The 18503-nt window shown below is 40.5% G+C and overlaps 1 protein-coding gene across 2 annotated transcripts in view; it reads right to left on the bottom strand.

Annotated features, from left to right (window-relative positions):
• Positions 1-18503, bottom strand: part of mdga1 (MAM domain containing glycosylphosphatidylinositol anchor 1) — a 189014-nt gene that overhangs the window by 101046 nt on the left and 69465 nt on the right. For both annotated transcript variants that reach the window (XM_072465520.1, XM_072465521.1), the window contains exon 4: positions 1110-1284. In XM_072465520.1, the coding sequence (XP_072321621.1) occupies positions 1110-1284 (175 nt within the window). The remainder of the gene's footprint in view (positions 1-1109; positions 1285-18503) is intronic.

Below are 18503 nucleotides of genomic sequence, written 5' to 3'. Positions count from 1 at the left end.
AGGCTTGTAATATGAATTAGCAAGTCAATAATGTTCCTTTGTTTCTCTTATTAGTGGATTTAATTTCATCTGGGACATGCTAAAAAGAGCAACAAATAAAGGTTGTCTCCTCATTATGGGCTGACAATTTATTAGCATCCGATCACAGGGGATATGCAGTCTGTTTGAGAGCGCAGAGACAATACAGGCTGGTTGAGAAACAGTGGGTTAGAGAGCCCGTACCACCTGGACTAACTGTTACAAAACACATACGCCCCCCAGACTTCTCACCCTCCAGGAATATGTGAATCTCATTGTTCTGTTCTTTAGGGTCTCATAGCAAATCACGTGTTTTATAAGCAGATTTATGTAGCGTTTCAATTGTTTTTAGCGTGTCAATTTAAAGATTTTGTCGCTGGATTGAACATGTGGTTTATGTGAACCATCTTAAAGGTGCTGTACCTGATTTTTGAGGTCTTGAAAAAAAAAAATTGTGTATTTGAAGTGGTCCAAATGTATTCTTCACTTTGTTGAAACATTCTTGGCATCATAATTATTTACCGTGTTTCTAAACGTGTATTTCACAACAGCCTTACTTGCTTGTTTGCGGATGATAAAAACAGCACTACAATTAGATACAAACAGCACACAGCGGTCTAATGTTAACACTAAGAGCCGCTTTTACAATGTATCTGTACTGAGACCTTAATGATTGTACTTTATTACATGAAGATATTAGATTATGTGCCGCTTGGTGGTTGAGCAAACTGTTCTCAAATAAACTAAAGAACAAAATATCAGATACAGCATCTTTAAATATAAACCTATACATTACCAGCAAAAAGATTCAGATATTTTTGGCAAATGTTCAGCTTTGATATCATTCCAGACCAAATCAAATTTTTGATCCCTCTTCTTTCCTCCTCTTACCCAAACCCTCTATATGAGTCATCACATAGTCCTGGAAACCATTCCCATCTAAAATCTCATCAACTCATCTTTTATCTCCCCTTCTGAAATTTTTCATTTTGAACGTTAAGGTGGGAACAGCGTTATAGTGAAAGTGCTGGGGTCTCAGAAGTGGAAGGAGTTTTTTGCTTAGGTTTTTGCTTCCTCCCATGCCCACTTACACTGCACATCTACACGGATGGACTTGATGGCAGCCACCCCCACCCCGTTGTCGGCCTTGCAGTAGTAGCGGCCGCCCTGCACCCTCTGGATGCCCTCGATCCGCAGTGACTCGTTGTAGATGGACGTCTCCTGGAACTTGTCAGACGCACTGCCAGCTGTCTTTGTCCACCGAACCTAAGGGATACAACAAGAGAGGGTTTACAACAGAAGGAAAGCATATGCAAATCCAGTGTGCATGACAGTGATGGAACCTCAAAATACATGACATACAGAGACATAAATACAATTTGTCTCTATATAGAATTAAAGCCCCAAAAATCTCTGTACTATAGTTCAATATTTGGAAATGGATATATTTGTATTGGGAAGAGCATCTGGTATACTTTACCAATTCCATAAGGATATGCAATTTAATACAAGCAAAGGGTCAGATTTGCTGACTCCTGAAAAGGAATACATAATTACTTCTTCTGATTGAAAAACAAATTAACGTTGCCATCACAAAAAAAGGTTTGTCGTGTCCTTTGCATATCTCAGCTCTATTTCTAAAGACAATATAAATGTGAACTTCTCTCAAGAGCATTAGCTGCAGACTACTCGAAAAAGAAAAAAAGGGAAGCACTTTCTTGTAAATTAATCTAGAGAGTTCTCTGCAAACATGCTGTAACCTTGAGCAACAAGGTTTTCCCATGGTAATTATATGTAAGCCTGTCAAAACAACGTTTCATTTAATTCACGCGTTCTCTTAAGTATATGCATTAAACACAGAAGTGATTTCCCAACAAAGCAAAGCAGCAAATTACATGATATATTAAGCTAAATAGTCAAATGCACTGCCTCAGATAACAGCCACAGGGAGCAGAATCCCTTCATGTCCACATTACGCTGCAAATTAAGAGATCCGATGATAACAAGGCAGTCTGTCAGGCCAGAAAAGAAAAGCGTCACTTCACAGGTCATTAAATTGTCAGGTCAAAATTACAAATGTGGTTATGTCTCCTTTTTATCCTGATGATAAAATCTTTGCATGGGCGAGCTCAAGTTAATGACACTACAGAGAATCACATGCAGGCCATTAATATGACTTTTGAGAAACTCTATATGGCTTCTTTACGCTTCAATTATCCAATCACGAGGCTCGCACTTGCCTGGTTTTACTGAGCGCATAAACACGTACTTGAAGCACTCAGTGGGATGTCATTCATGCTCTGGTTGTGCACTTGTGTGGCCTTAGTGGTGAGTGGGTGTGGGTATATATAGTCCATTAATCCCTATTAACCCTTGTGTCTGTTATCAAGCCACATCCTGCAGAGGAGGTCGGCGTGCATAATGAGCCAAAGTCATTGATATGGCGCATGCAAATATTTGGTGTGCGTTTCTTACTCGTCCTGGTATAATGTTGGTGAGGTTATCAAGCAGCGTATTCATTAAGTGTTTGTTAGAAAGCAGGTATGGATTAGCGGATTAGCCTGTGTAAATGTTTCATGTCTGTTTATTCAGCTTGTGTTTGTGGGAGGGATTTGGGCGAGGCAAAATGCCATTGATCAAACCAAGCCAAGGTGAGCAATGAACCACATCACAGTCTTTCCATGGTTTAGTGGGTCGGGAGAGCTTCTGTGTGTATGGAAAACTGCACCTCTTTCACAACATAAGTGAAATCTTACAAATAAGTGCTCATAACTTGTATTTGTTTTCAATTTTGACAAGTCCCCACTTTAAAAAAAAAAAAACACTTTCAAAGAATTGTGTTCTTCCTGTGGTTTCCCAATTTAGAGTTTGCTTACTTATCAATAATTGACTGAAATAGCTGTGTCCTTGGCCACAATAGGAAGAGGCTAAAAGACCAGCAAACAAACAAAAAATGAGAAATACATAAAACAGCAAATAAAGTAGATCTTACAGGATCACATAGGACAGAATTCACAACATTGTATGATTGACGTATCATTGTCAAGGACAACACTAGTGCCAGTCGCTCAGTAAAGAAAAAACATTTTTGTCTCCACAATATAATGCTACTTATTATAATACCATTGTCTTGTGTTCAGTAAGTAGCAAAAAATAAAGCTCCATTTGAAACAATCACAATTCTAGTCTGAGAAAGGTTTGAATTGAAAATTCACAGTAAAAAGACTGACACACTTAAATTGTCTTCTGGAAGTGTCTAAAAACAGTTGTTTGGTTTGTAAAAGCATAATTTCCATGGAAAGTGCAGTAAAGTGAAGTGCTGCACAATGTTGGCACAGCCTGCTGAGTCCTGGAGCTATAAGAATAGTGACAAAGGGAATATTCGGGTTTGAGGAAATGTGGGTGAAGGGCCCTGCACCAGGTAAAAATATTCTTATATGTATGAGGTGAAAATACACAGATTTATGTTTCGAAGGGTAGAATAAGAAAGAATGATATATGTGGTATAGTTGGCAGAAGTGTGACGGCCACAATGGAGGGAAAAGAGCAGCATCTGGAGGCGCTTCACTGAGGCAGATGAAGTCAAATACACACAAGATGCCTCTAAAGGTTGATATTGTGACTGCAACATCACATGTAATACTTTTTCATGACCTCTCAGCGCTGCCCTGTTCCTCTCAGATGTTACTTCTTTCCTCCATGAGCTTTTTCTGTCCATTGCCATCTTCATTTTTAGAGGGGGTAGAAAATCTAAACTGCTGTCATCAAAATCAGCCGTATATGTGTATATTGAGTCAGTGCTATAATAGTGTAATAATAGGGCTTACATTTGGTTAGAAGTGGAATGTGAAAGGGAAATGTTGGGGCCTCCCCTGGGATGCAGTAAAGCGTAGCGGGTTTTGCTCAGTGAGAGAACACTCAGAGCTAGTCTAGTTTCAAAACAAGAGGAGGGAAATGTAGAGCAGGCATGCCAGGAACTTTATTATGGAAGTTGATATTGGAGAGTGTACTTTTATTATGTGGTTATAAAGAAGAGCACTTGTGTCTATTATAAACTGCATGCTGCATCTGTGTTACTGGAAACTACTTATACATTATGGAGAGCTGGGTTTCGATTCAAATTTCAAGAATCGATTCGATTCCGATTTTTACGTTTCAAAATCGTTTTTTTCCGATTTTCTCAGATCCCATCCGATTCGCTCCGATTTCGATCTGATTTCCGATTCGATCCGATTTCGATTCGATCCGGGGGTTAATGTTATTAAAAATGAAAAATGTATTTGAACCGTTTCCTTCACTTCATGACTGTGTAGAGAAGCAACATATTAAAACTAGTATTATATCAATATTAAACAGCAAATCAGTAAGTATTGGTAGTTACTGAGGCTGGAAGACTGATGAAAAGGTTAAAGGTCAATCTACCTTCAAGAAAGTCAAGAAAGATAATCCAGGAGTCCTGAATTATCTTTCTTGAAAGTAGATTGAAGTTCACTGAGGGAAATGTAGAAAATAATTTTAATTTAAAAAAAAAAATCGGTCATTAATATGCGAATCGATTAAAAAACGGAAAATCGATTATTTCAACCCAGCTCTAACATTATGTCACATTAAAACCCTTCAGGAAAGCAACTGTGGAAGATTGATTTGCACGAAAACAAAATGATTAAATTCAAAAATTATTTGTCATTATTGTGTGTTAGAAATGCACTTTCTGTAATTAGTCAGTTAAATGTGCACTGCTTTGGTGGATTGTGTGTCTCCCTCTTGTCTCCCTGTGTTCTCTTGTGATGAAAATGCTTTGGCTGGAATTAGTATGGAATTAATTCTCAGGGTATTTGCTCAAAAATACTGACCTTGGAGTGTCCACCCGCCTTTCTCAGTGGCGAGAGATACAATGAATGCCATACTGTGGCACATGCTTAGCAACGGAGCGAAGGAGACAGGTGGACTGAAATTAAAATTAGTTTACTAAGTCACTAATTTGTAATGTCACACTAAGTTTGTACATGAGTACTGCAAATGTGTACTCGTTTAAAAGTACAATTACATGGCAAAAAGTACTGCTGGCAAAATGCAACCTAAGACTTGTCAGTCGACACTAAGGCCACTGCAAAGTCCAGGAAGAGCCTGGCGCACCTGCCCAATGATCAAGAGCCAGTTTTAACACTAAAAGCTTTGTTCGAGTTTTGTCTGGGACAATTAGTTTAGTGAAAGCTAAATCGCTAAACTAAAATTCATCAGGTGAAAACGCAAAAGCTCTGACCAAATGAATGGTTGAGACGCAAATGTTGAATGAGAAAAATGTAATATCAAATGATAACAAATATTGAATTTGATGACAATTACATGATTAGGACATAAGAATTAACCAAGTCAAACCATTCACAACAACATTATTAGTACATTTACTTTCAATGATTGATTTTTTGTTACTTTGACCCCTCATATTCAAGGCTCAAAGCGCTTTGCATCAAGGAACCAGTCACCCGTAACACCATTTGTACGCAGACACTGAGGGCTGAGTTGAGTGTCTTGCCCAAGGACACAACGGCAGTATTCACCTCGGGATTCGAACCGAAGCCGACCTTTAGATCAGAAGACAAGCACTCTGAGCCACTGAGCTACTGTCACCCTTTTACCATTTAAAGGTGAATTAAGTTAAACAGTAATCTGCATTATTCTCTCAGCCCAGTCACTCAGAGCAGACAAGTATATCTAGAAATCTATTTAAATTATTTTGTAACACAATTTTTAAAAATCCTAGAGTAGACATAAAGTTAAAATGGTGTTATTTCTGCTATTGATTAAAAAAAAGAAAGGGTGAATTGAACTAAAAATAAAAACTAAAGTAGTCTATTTGGTTTCCTCATGGCATCTCCTCACTGTTCACTGCACACCATATCACCTGTTTGAGAGATGTCTAACCAGCACAGAGTGGCCCTTGTCAAAGTTACTCCAGTCTTTTCCCTTCATGTTTAAAACAGGCTCACTTACAGCATAATGTATTCCACCCACAGTACGTAGCATAATATAATCAATGTTATTCATCTCACCTTGTCATAATGTTTAAAAAGGTAAGATCATTGTGGCTACAACACATCTTTATACCTTCTTTTAAAACAGCGATTTTCCTTCATTATGAGAGTGATTTGTCTGAAAATCATTACATTTCATTTAACACATTTCATTCAGTTAATGGTGTGAAAGGCTCAAAAAGTATAATCTGCTGAGAAGTTTCAAACGGTACACCTTGTAACTTGTTTATATGCGATGGCATTGCTTTGCCTAGAATGTTCCACAGTATTTCATTAAAGTGAGCTATCTCCATGGAGACCAAACAGCTGGCACCACCAGGTCAAGTTACAGGTCAGAAAAAATTGAAAAGCATAAATGTGAAATTGAAATTATGTTAAATTCAATCAAATGCATTTTTGTAAAACCGCAATAGTGGCCCTTCCAGAAATGTTGATTTAACCAAACGCAAGTTGGGGAATCAAACAACCAGAAGCCAATTAAACTATGTTCACAGGACTGTCCCAGAGCACCCCCTGTCCTTAAGCCCTCCTCGGCAAGTAGAAACCTCAGGGAGAACCACAGTGAAGGAGAGATCCCACTCCACAGGACGGACAGGCTTCAGATTGTCAAGGACTGATGCTCATCCATTTGCAGATGGACTGTGGAGCCAGAACTACGTAGGAGGAAAGAGGGAGGCTCGTCTAGAATAGGGAGAGTTCATCCAGGCAGATGAGGAGCAAGGCGCAGTCATTACTGGAGCAGCATCAGCAGTGCCTGAAACAGTACCAATCCCAAAGGGGACAAGGACAAAAACACGTGAACAGGTGAACTAAAATATCACATTTTGTTGATAGGGAGAGCAAAGGATAGTGCTCAAGCTGCTACGTTTTTATTTCTATTTCTAAATGGGCTGATCATAAGCTATTTAAAAGAGGAATATTTTAAGCCTGGTCTTAAATGTAGAAACTGTGTCGCCCTTTATAATATGGACCAGGAGCTGATTTAGATTGGTAACTAAACGCTCGTCTCCTACTGTGCGTTTTTATGTTCTGTGACGACTGCAACATAAAAAGGAAGCATCTTACACAATGTGATGATTGCTGTGAATGCAAAAATGACAGAATGTGACTGCTTTTGCCTGTGGGTTAAATTCCTGCTCTTCCATGTGTTGCCGTAGCAGGATCTACAAATGAGCCCCTCCTGTGTGTGTCCCAGCTCCTCAGCGTGTATGTGTCCCGGGCTGGACGTCTCTCAGTGTGCGCCTGTCTGTCTCTCTTAACTCTCTTTACTCTCTGCCTCTGTTGCTGCGCCTCTGTACAAACTGCTCCCTCACGCTCCCCTCAGCGCTGCCTCTCCATGACCTGTCTGTGAGCCTGAGAGTGACACATCACAACAAGATGGAGCAGACACGGTCCAATGGCTGCCGGAGCCCTTTGCCCCGCTGTCCAAACTGCACACTGTCAGCGCTACACACAACACAACGACAGAGACTATGTGGTGTTAGCATTTAGCCCGGAAAGTAAGATGCAGAGGCTATTTACAATGTCCGATACAAAGACATGAAAGCCAATTTTGACATCGACCCGTCCAGGGACTGCAGGTGGAAATGGTCAACTTTGCTATAACCGGGCACAAGCATTTCCCCCGTAGGTCAGTGTTTTAAGTGCATTTTCCCTGATAAATAAACAAATTAGAAAGTGGCATTTGGTACTGATTCCACTGATTGTGTCCACATAAGACAAAACCTTTAATACCAAATTTAACATTTCTAGTCTACTACATATAAGAAACTAATGTGACATGAAACAAAGGTGACATAAACATTGATTTTGTCCTGGTTTAGTTACTGCCATGATACAAAAATGTCATAGTTTCTCCTTCAGGATTGTATTGAACAATATAATACAAACATTTCAAAGTCGAGTTTGATACTATGGAAAAGGCTGTATAGGTGACCAATTTTGATACCATGATGATAATAAAAAAGAGAACCTGAATCTGCTGTTTTTGGCTCATATTTCCAGGTCATAAATTCCTGCTACAAAATACACAAAGTGTAGCCACTTACACAGAAAAAAGGGCAGGTTCCCAAGCTTTAATATTATCATGTGTTTTTATACCAGTTCTGATGAAGCTCAAGATCATTATAAAACTGTTCAGGAAAGGTCGTGTTTCTCAAATGAGCGAATAGTATTGATAAGTATCTGATACTTGGTCTGACAACCCTACAATTAAAGGTAGTTTGACTTTGACCAGTGGTTGCCTATGGTCAAAATGTGTCCTTGTCTTCCTTCTCTTTCCTTTAAAGATGTCTTTGTATTTCCGGAGATCTCTGAAAACACTGAGACATATTTTTTCCACTTCTTCTTTTCTCGATGTGAAGGCAGCGTTATACAGTGTTTTATTCATCCAAATGGCACACTTACCGTGAACAGGCTTAAGATGGTAATCCTGTTATCGGCAAAAAGTACTTGGCAAACACAGTCAGTCCTCAAACCCAGGAAGCAACACATATATAAAACCACAATGAAAAACACAACTTGAGTGAATATATGAGGAGCGGATGAATTACAGTACATTGCATTTTGCTCGGAAATAGTATTGTAATTATCCGTCAGTTCCAGAACAGATGGGGCTGCTATCAATTATGCAGCAGAAAGAAGACAAAACGTAGGCACACATGTAAAAGCATTTCAATCATTAACACAGGGCTGCTACTTCGCACGCTGGGTCAGACAAATTCAAGCACACTGGAGCGAAAGGAATAGGTCATGAACACTTCTGCTGAGGAAAAATCCAAATTTCAGCGGACACCAAAAACAGTTGACATTTACAAACTGTTCTTTTCTTTGGTGGTCAGAAAAGAATAGTTCTTGAACATTGAAGATTTGAATAAAAATGCTGGATAACTGAATAAGGTCGGCATACATTTTACACTACAGTGTAGCTCCAATAGTGTCCGTCACATCCACTGTTTCCTCTAAGCTGCGCGCATGCAATTGCACACTCCCAAGGTCAAGAAAATATTCACTGCACACAAAATAAAAATCCAACCTGAATTGAAAATAAACTAAACACATGAAAATGTATACAATGTGATTCAGTGAGTGACAGGCAAGGGTGGACTGGCAGTTCAGTTTATTTATTTAAAGACAGGCCCATGCGGGTCTCAGAGCTCTCTAAACATGGGCAATTCACGGACTGTCTCCTTGCAGTAATATGATCCGCAATGGCCAGGACCGGGCGCTCCATTATTAGGCCTTTTTGAAGTTGTACTCTGCATTGTGTATGTAAAAGTTGGTTTAAAGGTGCCATAACATGCTTTTTTTCACGTTTCGTAGTCTATCCTAAGTGTATAATTGATAATAATAAGGGTTGTGCAACACCCTTAACATAATAGTTAAGAAATATCACCCAGACCTTGGACCCCCTCACCAACCCGGAAATGCAAACGGCTTGGTTTGATATTCGCCCCCACCCTTGCGAAGAGCGATCTGGCTCCCCCGCCCAACCCGTGACGTAGTCTCAGAGCGCGTGTGTGCCCCGCCCACCCGTGACGTAGTGTGTGCCCCACAGCCGTGTGCTGTAAGCTCCGCGGTGCGCCGCTCCGCGCGAGTGAGTGAGAAAGAGTCTACTTTGAGACTGAATAAAACTGAATAGGGGGGTGGAGAGGGGGGATGGTGATGCGTGCCTGTGGTTATGACGCGGCCTTGCCCCACAGCCCGTCAGTTTGGAGATTCGCGGAAAGGAGATAGTCTGTAATATAGCTAAACACTGCGGGAATCAATCAAAAAAACACCCAGTCTGCCCTGCTACACATGTCATGGACAAGATTTTTGTCTTTTTCATTGTAAGTGAGTTAAATCACTTAATTTAAAGTAATCCAACAGAAATTACTCCTGTAATTTGATTCTTTTAATACAGCATGTAACTAGGACGGATGTGATACTGGCGTGACCATGTCTGATGTGGCTCAAGAAGTTTGTGCTTGCTTAGACACATTCCTAATAATACAGCCCTAATGACCACCACTCACATATTGGGACTTCAAACACAGGACCCCCGTTTACCCAGACAAAGGCTGTTGTTCACACAGCAGTTTCCATTATAATATAATAATTGTTTCAGTTGATTTAAATTTCCACTGCATTGTAGCGGAGCTGAAGCCACGTTTTCACTGACCTGTTTTCCTTTCTGATGAGAAGTGTGCAGCCGTTAGAACAGAGATCACACAGCAAAAGTTCAATAAAACTGACTCATTGATATTGAAGCCGCCATCCCTCTCCCTAACCTTGTCATACAATATGAATGCCTTTATCGCTCCTTCTGCCTGTGTAATATAAGAGCGCTGATAGAGTTACAAAACCAAGTCATCAGCCCTATAATAATAATATTACTGTTATGATGTAAGAAATAAAAGTTAAAATGACAAAGTGTTTATGTTCTGTCCTGACCAGACCAAATAGGCTTTTCTTCATTTGATGTATTATTAGTTAGAGATGTTATATTTAATCTATTTCTTTATTTTATGTAGCTTAAAGTAATGTTAATCTTATTAGAATAAGGGCAAGCACAAACTCATTGTCTCCTGTCAACAGCAGAGTCAGTCTTAGGTTACACTCTCCTCACAAAGAGGATGTGTTAATAGAGGCTAATGAGAACAAGGTCCTGACGTGAAGGGTGTGGGATATGTGAGCTGCAGCTTCCTGGACAACAGGAACAGCTGCTGATTGTCGTGATGAGATAAGGATACATAATAGTATCTAGTAAGTGTGGCTGCACAATGTATTAAAAATTGTGAAATTCATCCTCTGCATTTGACCAGTGCCACTGGAGTGACCAGTCAGGACCAGTGAGCAGATGCAGCGCTCTCATCTCCAGATCGTGAAGCCCGGCTCACGGTCAGAACCCCCTCAGCTGGAGGATTTATCTATTGTCCTTATTAAAATCTTATGGGTCGCTCTATGTCACATTTCTGGTGGAGGGTCCGCCCCAGACTCGTCTCAATGGAGATGTTATTACTTTGCTTGGAATGGCATTAAACTGAGCTATGTATTTTGCATTTCTACCCACAGATCTGACATGGTGATGTCACCTGCTCATCTCCACAGAGATAGATAAGTTCAATGCCGTGCCATGGAGACAAGCAGGTTGCAGATCCTAAACCAGAAAAGTTACTTAGTGCACCTTATATTGTAAAGACCAGGATGAGTTTGCAAACCAAATTATCATTGTAATAAAATGTAATGTAGTTTAATCAATTGTTTAATGTGCTATATTTATGCTTTTGAACTGTATGTTGTTTTATTCATTCCCGCCAATGTGCAGTATTATTTTCAGTCCAAATTCAGTGCATGTGTTACCACGGCAGCAGACACTCCAGAGACACTTCACACAGTCAAGTATAATGTCAGTATACTGTCACATAATATAGTGTAGATTCATTTTTCCATATGTCCTCATTAGATTTTGTTTTCTGCTGTTTTCCCTTTGGTGTCGCTCAAGGGTTCAAGGACAGAATACAGCAGGTAAAGAGGGACATTCTCTGATAGATCTCTCAAGTATTTTATCTAGTGCTTCACATTAGGTTGAACTAAAGTGAGACAAAAGGCGACGGTCTGTTCTGTTTAAGAGTCGGACAAGTGATTGCTCTGAAAAGGTTGGAATTAAGTGGAAACCTTAAACACCTTTTAAAGTAATAGTCGCTGCCTCAAGCTACTTATGCACTTGGATATAAAGTTTTGTAACTATTAGAAAACCATTGCAAAACCTAAGCCACTGCCCACGTTCTTAGGCATAACAGAACTCCATCGGTTGAGTATATAAAATGTACATTATACACAGAAAATATGAGTCTGTTTTTTGTCCTTTGAGTCTCGTGCTACAGCTATTAAAGAATGAATGCACAAATGAATGAACAAATGCAATTAAATAATTCATTCATTCATATTTTAGTTTCTTTATTTATTTATTCTTTCATTATAAGTTGGTTGACCCTACAACAGACTGATAGCACCTTTAATTCTGTCTGTCAAAAAAACATCATGGTAAATCCTGATAAAGCATAGTGGACAAATGCATGAATACTTCATGACTTCATGCATGAATTTTAATAAACTGTTTTCTTAGTCAAAATGACCGTGATTTTGAACTATTTTTATATATTGAAGAACAAGGTTAAATCTCCTGAATAAAATGCATATATCAGATATTAGATGTGCTTCTCGCATCCTTCCATCAACATATGTCCCTGTCTCCTTTCCTTTATCGTGTCCTCTTTAGCTATTTTTATCCCACCTGCTGTGCTGCCTTCATTCCTCTGCCAAGTTTGATTATCTGCAAGGAAACTCTATGAGGGAATGACAAACATAAGCTTGGAGATGGACTTCTGACTGCTTTACATGCTCACATTCATATTACAGGTGCAGAGGTCAGAACTGTGACCTTGTTTGGATCCAAGACACCGCCACCCGATCGGCCTTGCTTTCAGCCAGGCTATTGATCGATCCACTCTCCTCTCAAGGACGGAAATCCAAAACCATATTCCAGACCGCAGCTCTCACCCCCTCCCTTTGCTCCAGCTCTTTACTTTTCCCTTGTATGGCCCTCTCCAATGGAATTCATCACGCACAAACTGGTCTCAAGGTTGCAATGACCAGCAGAGCCATGAATAAATAATAAGGAGGCAGGAATCAATTTCAGAAAAAAAACATTTACTCCCCTATTGTGTTCTTGCAGGAGTTGGAGTGTGTGGGCTTTATATACGTGTGTGTAGGTGTGTGCGTGCATGTGTGTGTGTGCGTGCGTGCGTGTGTGTGTGTGTTTGGAAACAGGGAGCACTTTGTTAACCAAAAGCCCACTGTGTCTAGAGTTAACTTGAAAGATCCTATAGGCTCCTTCTAAATGACCTCTAACACTTTTTACCTTTCTTCTAGCTCTAGTCATGATTTGCTTTGCTAACGGCTTTTGTGAGAGTCTTTTGGGTATTTTTGACAACTACAAACTTGAAAAGCAGTTACAAGAAAAATCACACTTCATGCAGTACAATGCCACAGAAACTCTAGATGCGTTCACACTTCACACACATGCACGCACGTTGGGTTTCTATGCTTTTCGAGGACGTTACATTGACTTACAGTATATTCATTTACTGGAGACTTGATCCTAATCTTTACCATAGTTACTACTTGCCTAACATCAACCTAAACCCTAACCCCAACTTTAAATCATAACCTAATAATATAGGACTTATGTCATCATGGGGGTCGGATTTTTGTCCCCATAAAGGAAGCAGGTCCCAGAGTGTTTCTACAGAATTTAGTTCCCATGATGTGATAAATACCTGCCCCAGACGTAAAACTAAAACTAAAACTGGGACTAAAACTAAACTGACCAGACTAATTCAGTACTAGAATGTCTAATACTGTAATAGAACTGGATCAAACCATGTCTAAATCAGGACTAAACAGGGCTCAAACCAGGCCAAACCAGGTAAAGTGTGAATGGTCCTTCTTAACTCCAGGTTAGGATGTACTTTAAATTCAAATTGTAACATAGAACCCCCTTTTTAGTAGCAATTGTATTATCAGATGGTGTAGTTGATACGGGAGCATTATGTAATAAATGTGAATAATTCAAAAAACAGTTCAGATCAGGTACATGCCCTTTAAATATAAAGAAAAGCAGCACATCAAAAGATTAAGAAGAAAGAAAATATATTATTCCCATATTCAGTGCCCAAGCTTCTCCCAATCCAATCAGAGTGAAAAAAGTTAAACAATTTAGTCTTTATGAAAGACCAGAGCAATCCCAAGTCAGGCACATTTTGGCTAAAGCCGTTATTTATGTGTCTGGCTTCACAAGGATAAATGGGTTTAGGAGGCGCACATTACACTTTTGAAACACTACATTAAAAAAATCACAAACACTATAAAGATTTGTTATGCTAATCTATAATGCAAAACTCATGCATCATATTCCTATGATCTTATAGCAGGCCAATGTTGGACAGGTCACTTCCAATGCAGGCAAACTAGACTCAGAAACAGTTTATGTGGTTCATAAAGTATGAGTGTGGGCCTCTTAATGAAGACTTGTAATAAAACATCTACATATATGAGCTTGTATTGTTTGTGTGAGTGTTGGTATCAAACTGGAGGACATGTATAAATAATAACTAAAGACTAAACCTCCAGAGTGCATAGCAACGCCTCCAGGCCAATAGTAAGTTCTCTGACAGGGTAGAAAACAAGACAAAGTTTAGTTTGTTCCTAACTGAATATATTAGAAGACTCAAATGAGCATGATGTTTCAAACTTTGTTAAACTGGCACAATTTCATCAACATTTTATCAAAATCTGCTATGAAGGAGTTAATGCAATCACAGCCAATACAATGAGATTGGTTATTTCTCTTTCGGTTTCTCTGTTTAAGGATTAACAAAGTGAATATGCTATTTTTAGACTGGATGCCCTACCATAATATCCATATTTCCAGACTGACTATAGCCTGACAAACCAGAGTGACTTTCTCATTGCAATTCAAAGTTATGTTTGCTGAGGACTGGCTCACATATAATATTCAGATACAAACATTCACACTGCAGACATTTATTCTTTGGGACTCTCATCAAATCAGTCTCAGCAAAGAATATCATATTTTAACACTTTGCATTATAACCACAACAAACAAAAAAAATTGCTAGTGCACGTACACACAAGAAACTGAGTCCTTTCAGCACTATAAGGCGCACTTAAAAAACTTTAATTTTCTCAAAAACCGCCAGTGCGCTTTATAATCCAGTGCGCTTAATATATGGATTCTGGTTGTGTTTACTGACCTCGAAGCGATTTTGTGTGGTACACGGCGCTCGCGGCGCTCTGTCAAATTGTAAACTACATTATTACTATAACATTACGGCTACCAAAGTCAGGAGCAACACGGAGTGATAAGGACACCCAAATAAGGACCCCGAAATATGGACCCAAAAAATGGTTCCTGCCAAGAGACACGCTTACGACACGGACTTTAAACTCTGGGCTAAAGTATCAGTCTCAACTGTGGTCCGAGCTTTCACGAAGGCCGGAATCATCACTGAACTGCCAGGTTACAGTAGCAACACTGACTCGGATAATGACGAGATGGATCCGGGGATGTACGGCATCCAGCCCAACTGTTAAACTCGGACACTGAAGATGAAGAATTTGAGGGATTTGTGGACGAGGAATGAACTGAAAAAGTGAGTGTATTGTGTTGTATTTTACGTGTTATAACTGAAAAAGGCTGGGAGTTGCTGTGAATACGCTCATTACTCAACCTGGCTAGCTCCGTCTCCTCCCTTCTCGACAGGTGTCGGTCTGATCTTGCTTCTGGTCCCACCTCCTCCATGATTGGAACGGTATTTCGCTTTTCTATGACTACATCATTTAGTCTTCTGACTCCCTGCGCTTTTACATAGACTCTGCCGCCTCCTCTGGTTTTGGGGGGTATTAGCAAGGCGACGGTCCTCTTCTGCATATGCCCTGTACAATTGTCCCAAATCGCCTTCATTCTGGTAACCCAACACCCGTTTCTCAGCAAATACAGGTGGTGGTTCTAGTTATTCTCAATGATATGCCTCCTTGTCTTCAGGGCCAGGTTTGCTGCCTCTGCCTGTCTCTGCTTCTGTCTGTGACTCATGTCTCACAGTCAACCTCTGACTGTCTCTGCTTCTGTCTGTGACTCATGTCTCACAGTCAACCTCTGCCTGTCTCTGCTTCTGTCTGTGACCCATGTCTCACAGTCAACCTCTGCCTGTCTCTGCTTCTGTCTGTGACCCATGTCTCACAGTCAACCTCTGCCTGTCTCTGCTTCTGTCTGTGACTCATGTCTCACAGTCAACCTCTGCCTGTCTCTGCTTCTGTCTGTGACCCATGTCTCACAGTCAACCTCTGCCTGTCTCTGCTTCTGTCTGTGACTCATGTCTCACAGTCAACCTCTGCCTGTCTCTGCTTCTGTCTGTGACCCATGTCTCACAGTCAACCTCTGCCTGTCTCTGCTTCTGTCTGTGACCCATGTCTCACAGTCAACCTCTGCCTGTCTCTGCTTCTGTCTGTGACTCATGTCTCACAGTCAACCTCTGCCTGTCTCTGCTTCTGTCTGTGACCCATGTCTCACAGTCGACCTCTGCCTGTCTCTGCTTCTGTCTGTGACCCATGTCTCACAGTCAACCTCTGACTGTCTCTGCTTCTGTCTGTGACCCATGTCTCACAGTCAACCTCTGCCTGTCTCTGCTTCTGTCTGTGACCCATGTCTCACAGTCAACCTCTGACTGTCTCTGCTTCTGTCTGTGACCCATGTCTCACAGTCAACCTCTGCCTGTCTCTGCTTCTGTCTGTGACTCATGTCTCACAGTCAACCTCTGACTGTCTCTGCTTCTGTCTGTGACCCATGTCTCACAGTCAACCTCTGACTGTCTCTGCTTCTGTCTGTGACCCATGTCTCACAGTCAACCTCTGACTGTCTCTGCTTCTGTCTGTGACCCATGTCTCACAGTCAACCTCTGACTGTCTCTGCTTCTGTCTGTGACCCATGTCTCACAGTCAACCTCTGACTGTCTCTGCTTCTGTCTGTGACCCATGTCTCACAGTCAGCACCTGCCTGTCTCTGCTTCCATCTGGGACCCATGTCTCACAGTCTAGCTCTGCCTGTCTCTGCTTCCATCTGGGACCCATGTCTCACAGTCAGCCTCATCAGTTTTTCAATTCAATTAGATTTATTTTTGTAACGACAAAAATCACAACAGCAGTTGTCTCGGTGGGCAACAGTGAAAAATGGATGAAACAATGTCCATAGGGACGAGAGGCGATGTCCAGGGTCCCCTGTCCTTAGACCCTCTTTCTCGGCCAGGAGAAACCTGGAGGAGTTCCACAGTGAAGGAGAGATCCGACTCCCTCAGACAGACAGTGGAGCTGGACCCACTCAGGAGGAGAACCAGTTCTTCCAGGCAGATCCGTTCATATGGAGTAGTAGAGTTTTTGACAATCAGTGCCACTTAGCGGGGGGATATCTAATATAATTCTGTTATGGCACACCCATAAACGCAATGTCTTCTGCCGAGGTCTGAGCGCAAAATAACATGTAATAAGCTTGCTAAATACTTCTTTCTGTCTTTGTGTTTGAGTCTCTCCAGGGTGAATGGCCCTTGTGAAAAGCCCAAATGCAGAAAGGCAGAGTATGCGCAAAAGTGGAGGGTGAAGTAATGGGGGCACTCAGATCAGGTTATCAATACTGACATGCAGCACAGTAGAAACTCTGTCCTCCCAAAGAGAACAGAGCATGCCACTGCAGCTGGCCTCAGCCCTATATACTGCATAGGTCACAGCCCACTCCCTTCCAACTGCCACTGCATAAGTTTGGAACATAAAAATAGATCTAATTATATGAAAATGGACTTATGTGACACATGAGGTGCATTGGTACTAAATAGTTTAAGTAGTAGTAGTAGTAGTTGTTGCATAAAATAACCACGTATTCTTGTCTTTGCTAGTGTATTTTACTTGAGCATTAGGTAGATTAAACAAAGAATACAATAAATTCATGAAACGTGTGACTTTACCTCATTTTAATTTGTTTGATTTAGCTTCATATGCAATCATATTTTTCTTATAGACAGTAACTTTTTCCTCTTTAAGAAGGTACACCTGTGTTCACCTGTGTGATGATCTGGATTTCTCTGATATATTTACACATTCTGTAGGTAATGCATAAATAATGTATTTCATATTGACAGGCTTTATTTAAAGCCACTATTTATTCCATAGAACAGAGGCTGCCCAATTGGCCAAAGTCATTTGCGCAATTTGTTTCACATTCTCCACTGTAATGTAGAATTAGATAATTACGGTTTAAAATACACTTACCCTGACAAAGCAAGCGTTGGAAAACTTGTTATTTTGCATTGCTCCATGGGATGAATTTTTTTTAATTCATTTTTTACAGCAAATAAAACATCTATTTATTTTATAGAAGTCATTGAGCCTAGTGTAAATTACTGTAAGGTCATTGGTTCTAATCACAACAGATCTTTGCATAAGAAAAGAGATAGAGCTCAAAATAACAACTGCCAGTATAGCCAAGGGCTCTAGACACTAGCATTGTTTTATTCATGTTGACATGATGTCAGTGGACATGCACCCGCCACGAACACTGCTTTTCTCACCTCATACACACGCACGCACGCACGCACGCACACACACACACACACACACACACACACACACACACACACACACACACACACACACACACACACACACACACACACACTGTCAAGCTCCTCTGGTCATTTTACATCAGACCGTCACAAGAAACACACAGAAAGCCAAGAAACCTCTACTGCCTTTTTTTTTTTTAATTTCAAACCATTTAACAATGTTGTATCCTCATCAACATACTGTACCTGGAATGTGTTTTGCTTTTTTTTTTTGCTA

This window comes from Eucyclogobius newberryi, unplaced genomic scaffold, assembly GCF_026437365.1.
Source record: "Eucyclogobius newberryi isolate DKJ021-1_F unplaced genomic scaffold, fEucNew1.0.hap1 SCAF_5, whole genome shotgun sequence".
NCBI classification, from domain to species: domain Eukaryota; kingdom Metazoa; phylum Chordata; class Actinopteri; order Gobiiformes; family Gobiidae; genus Eucyclogobius; species Eucyclogobius newberryi.
The sequence above is the reverse complement of the archived record's forward strand: the minus strand, read 5'-3'. Positions and strand labels throughout refer to the sequence as shown.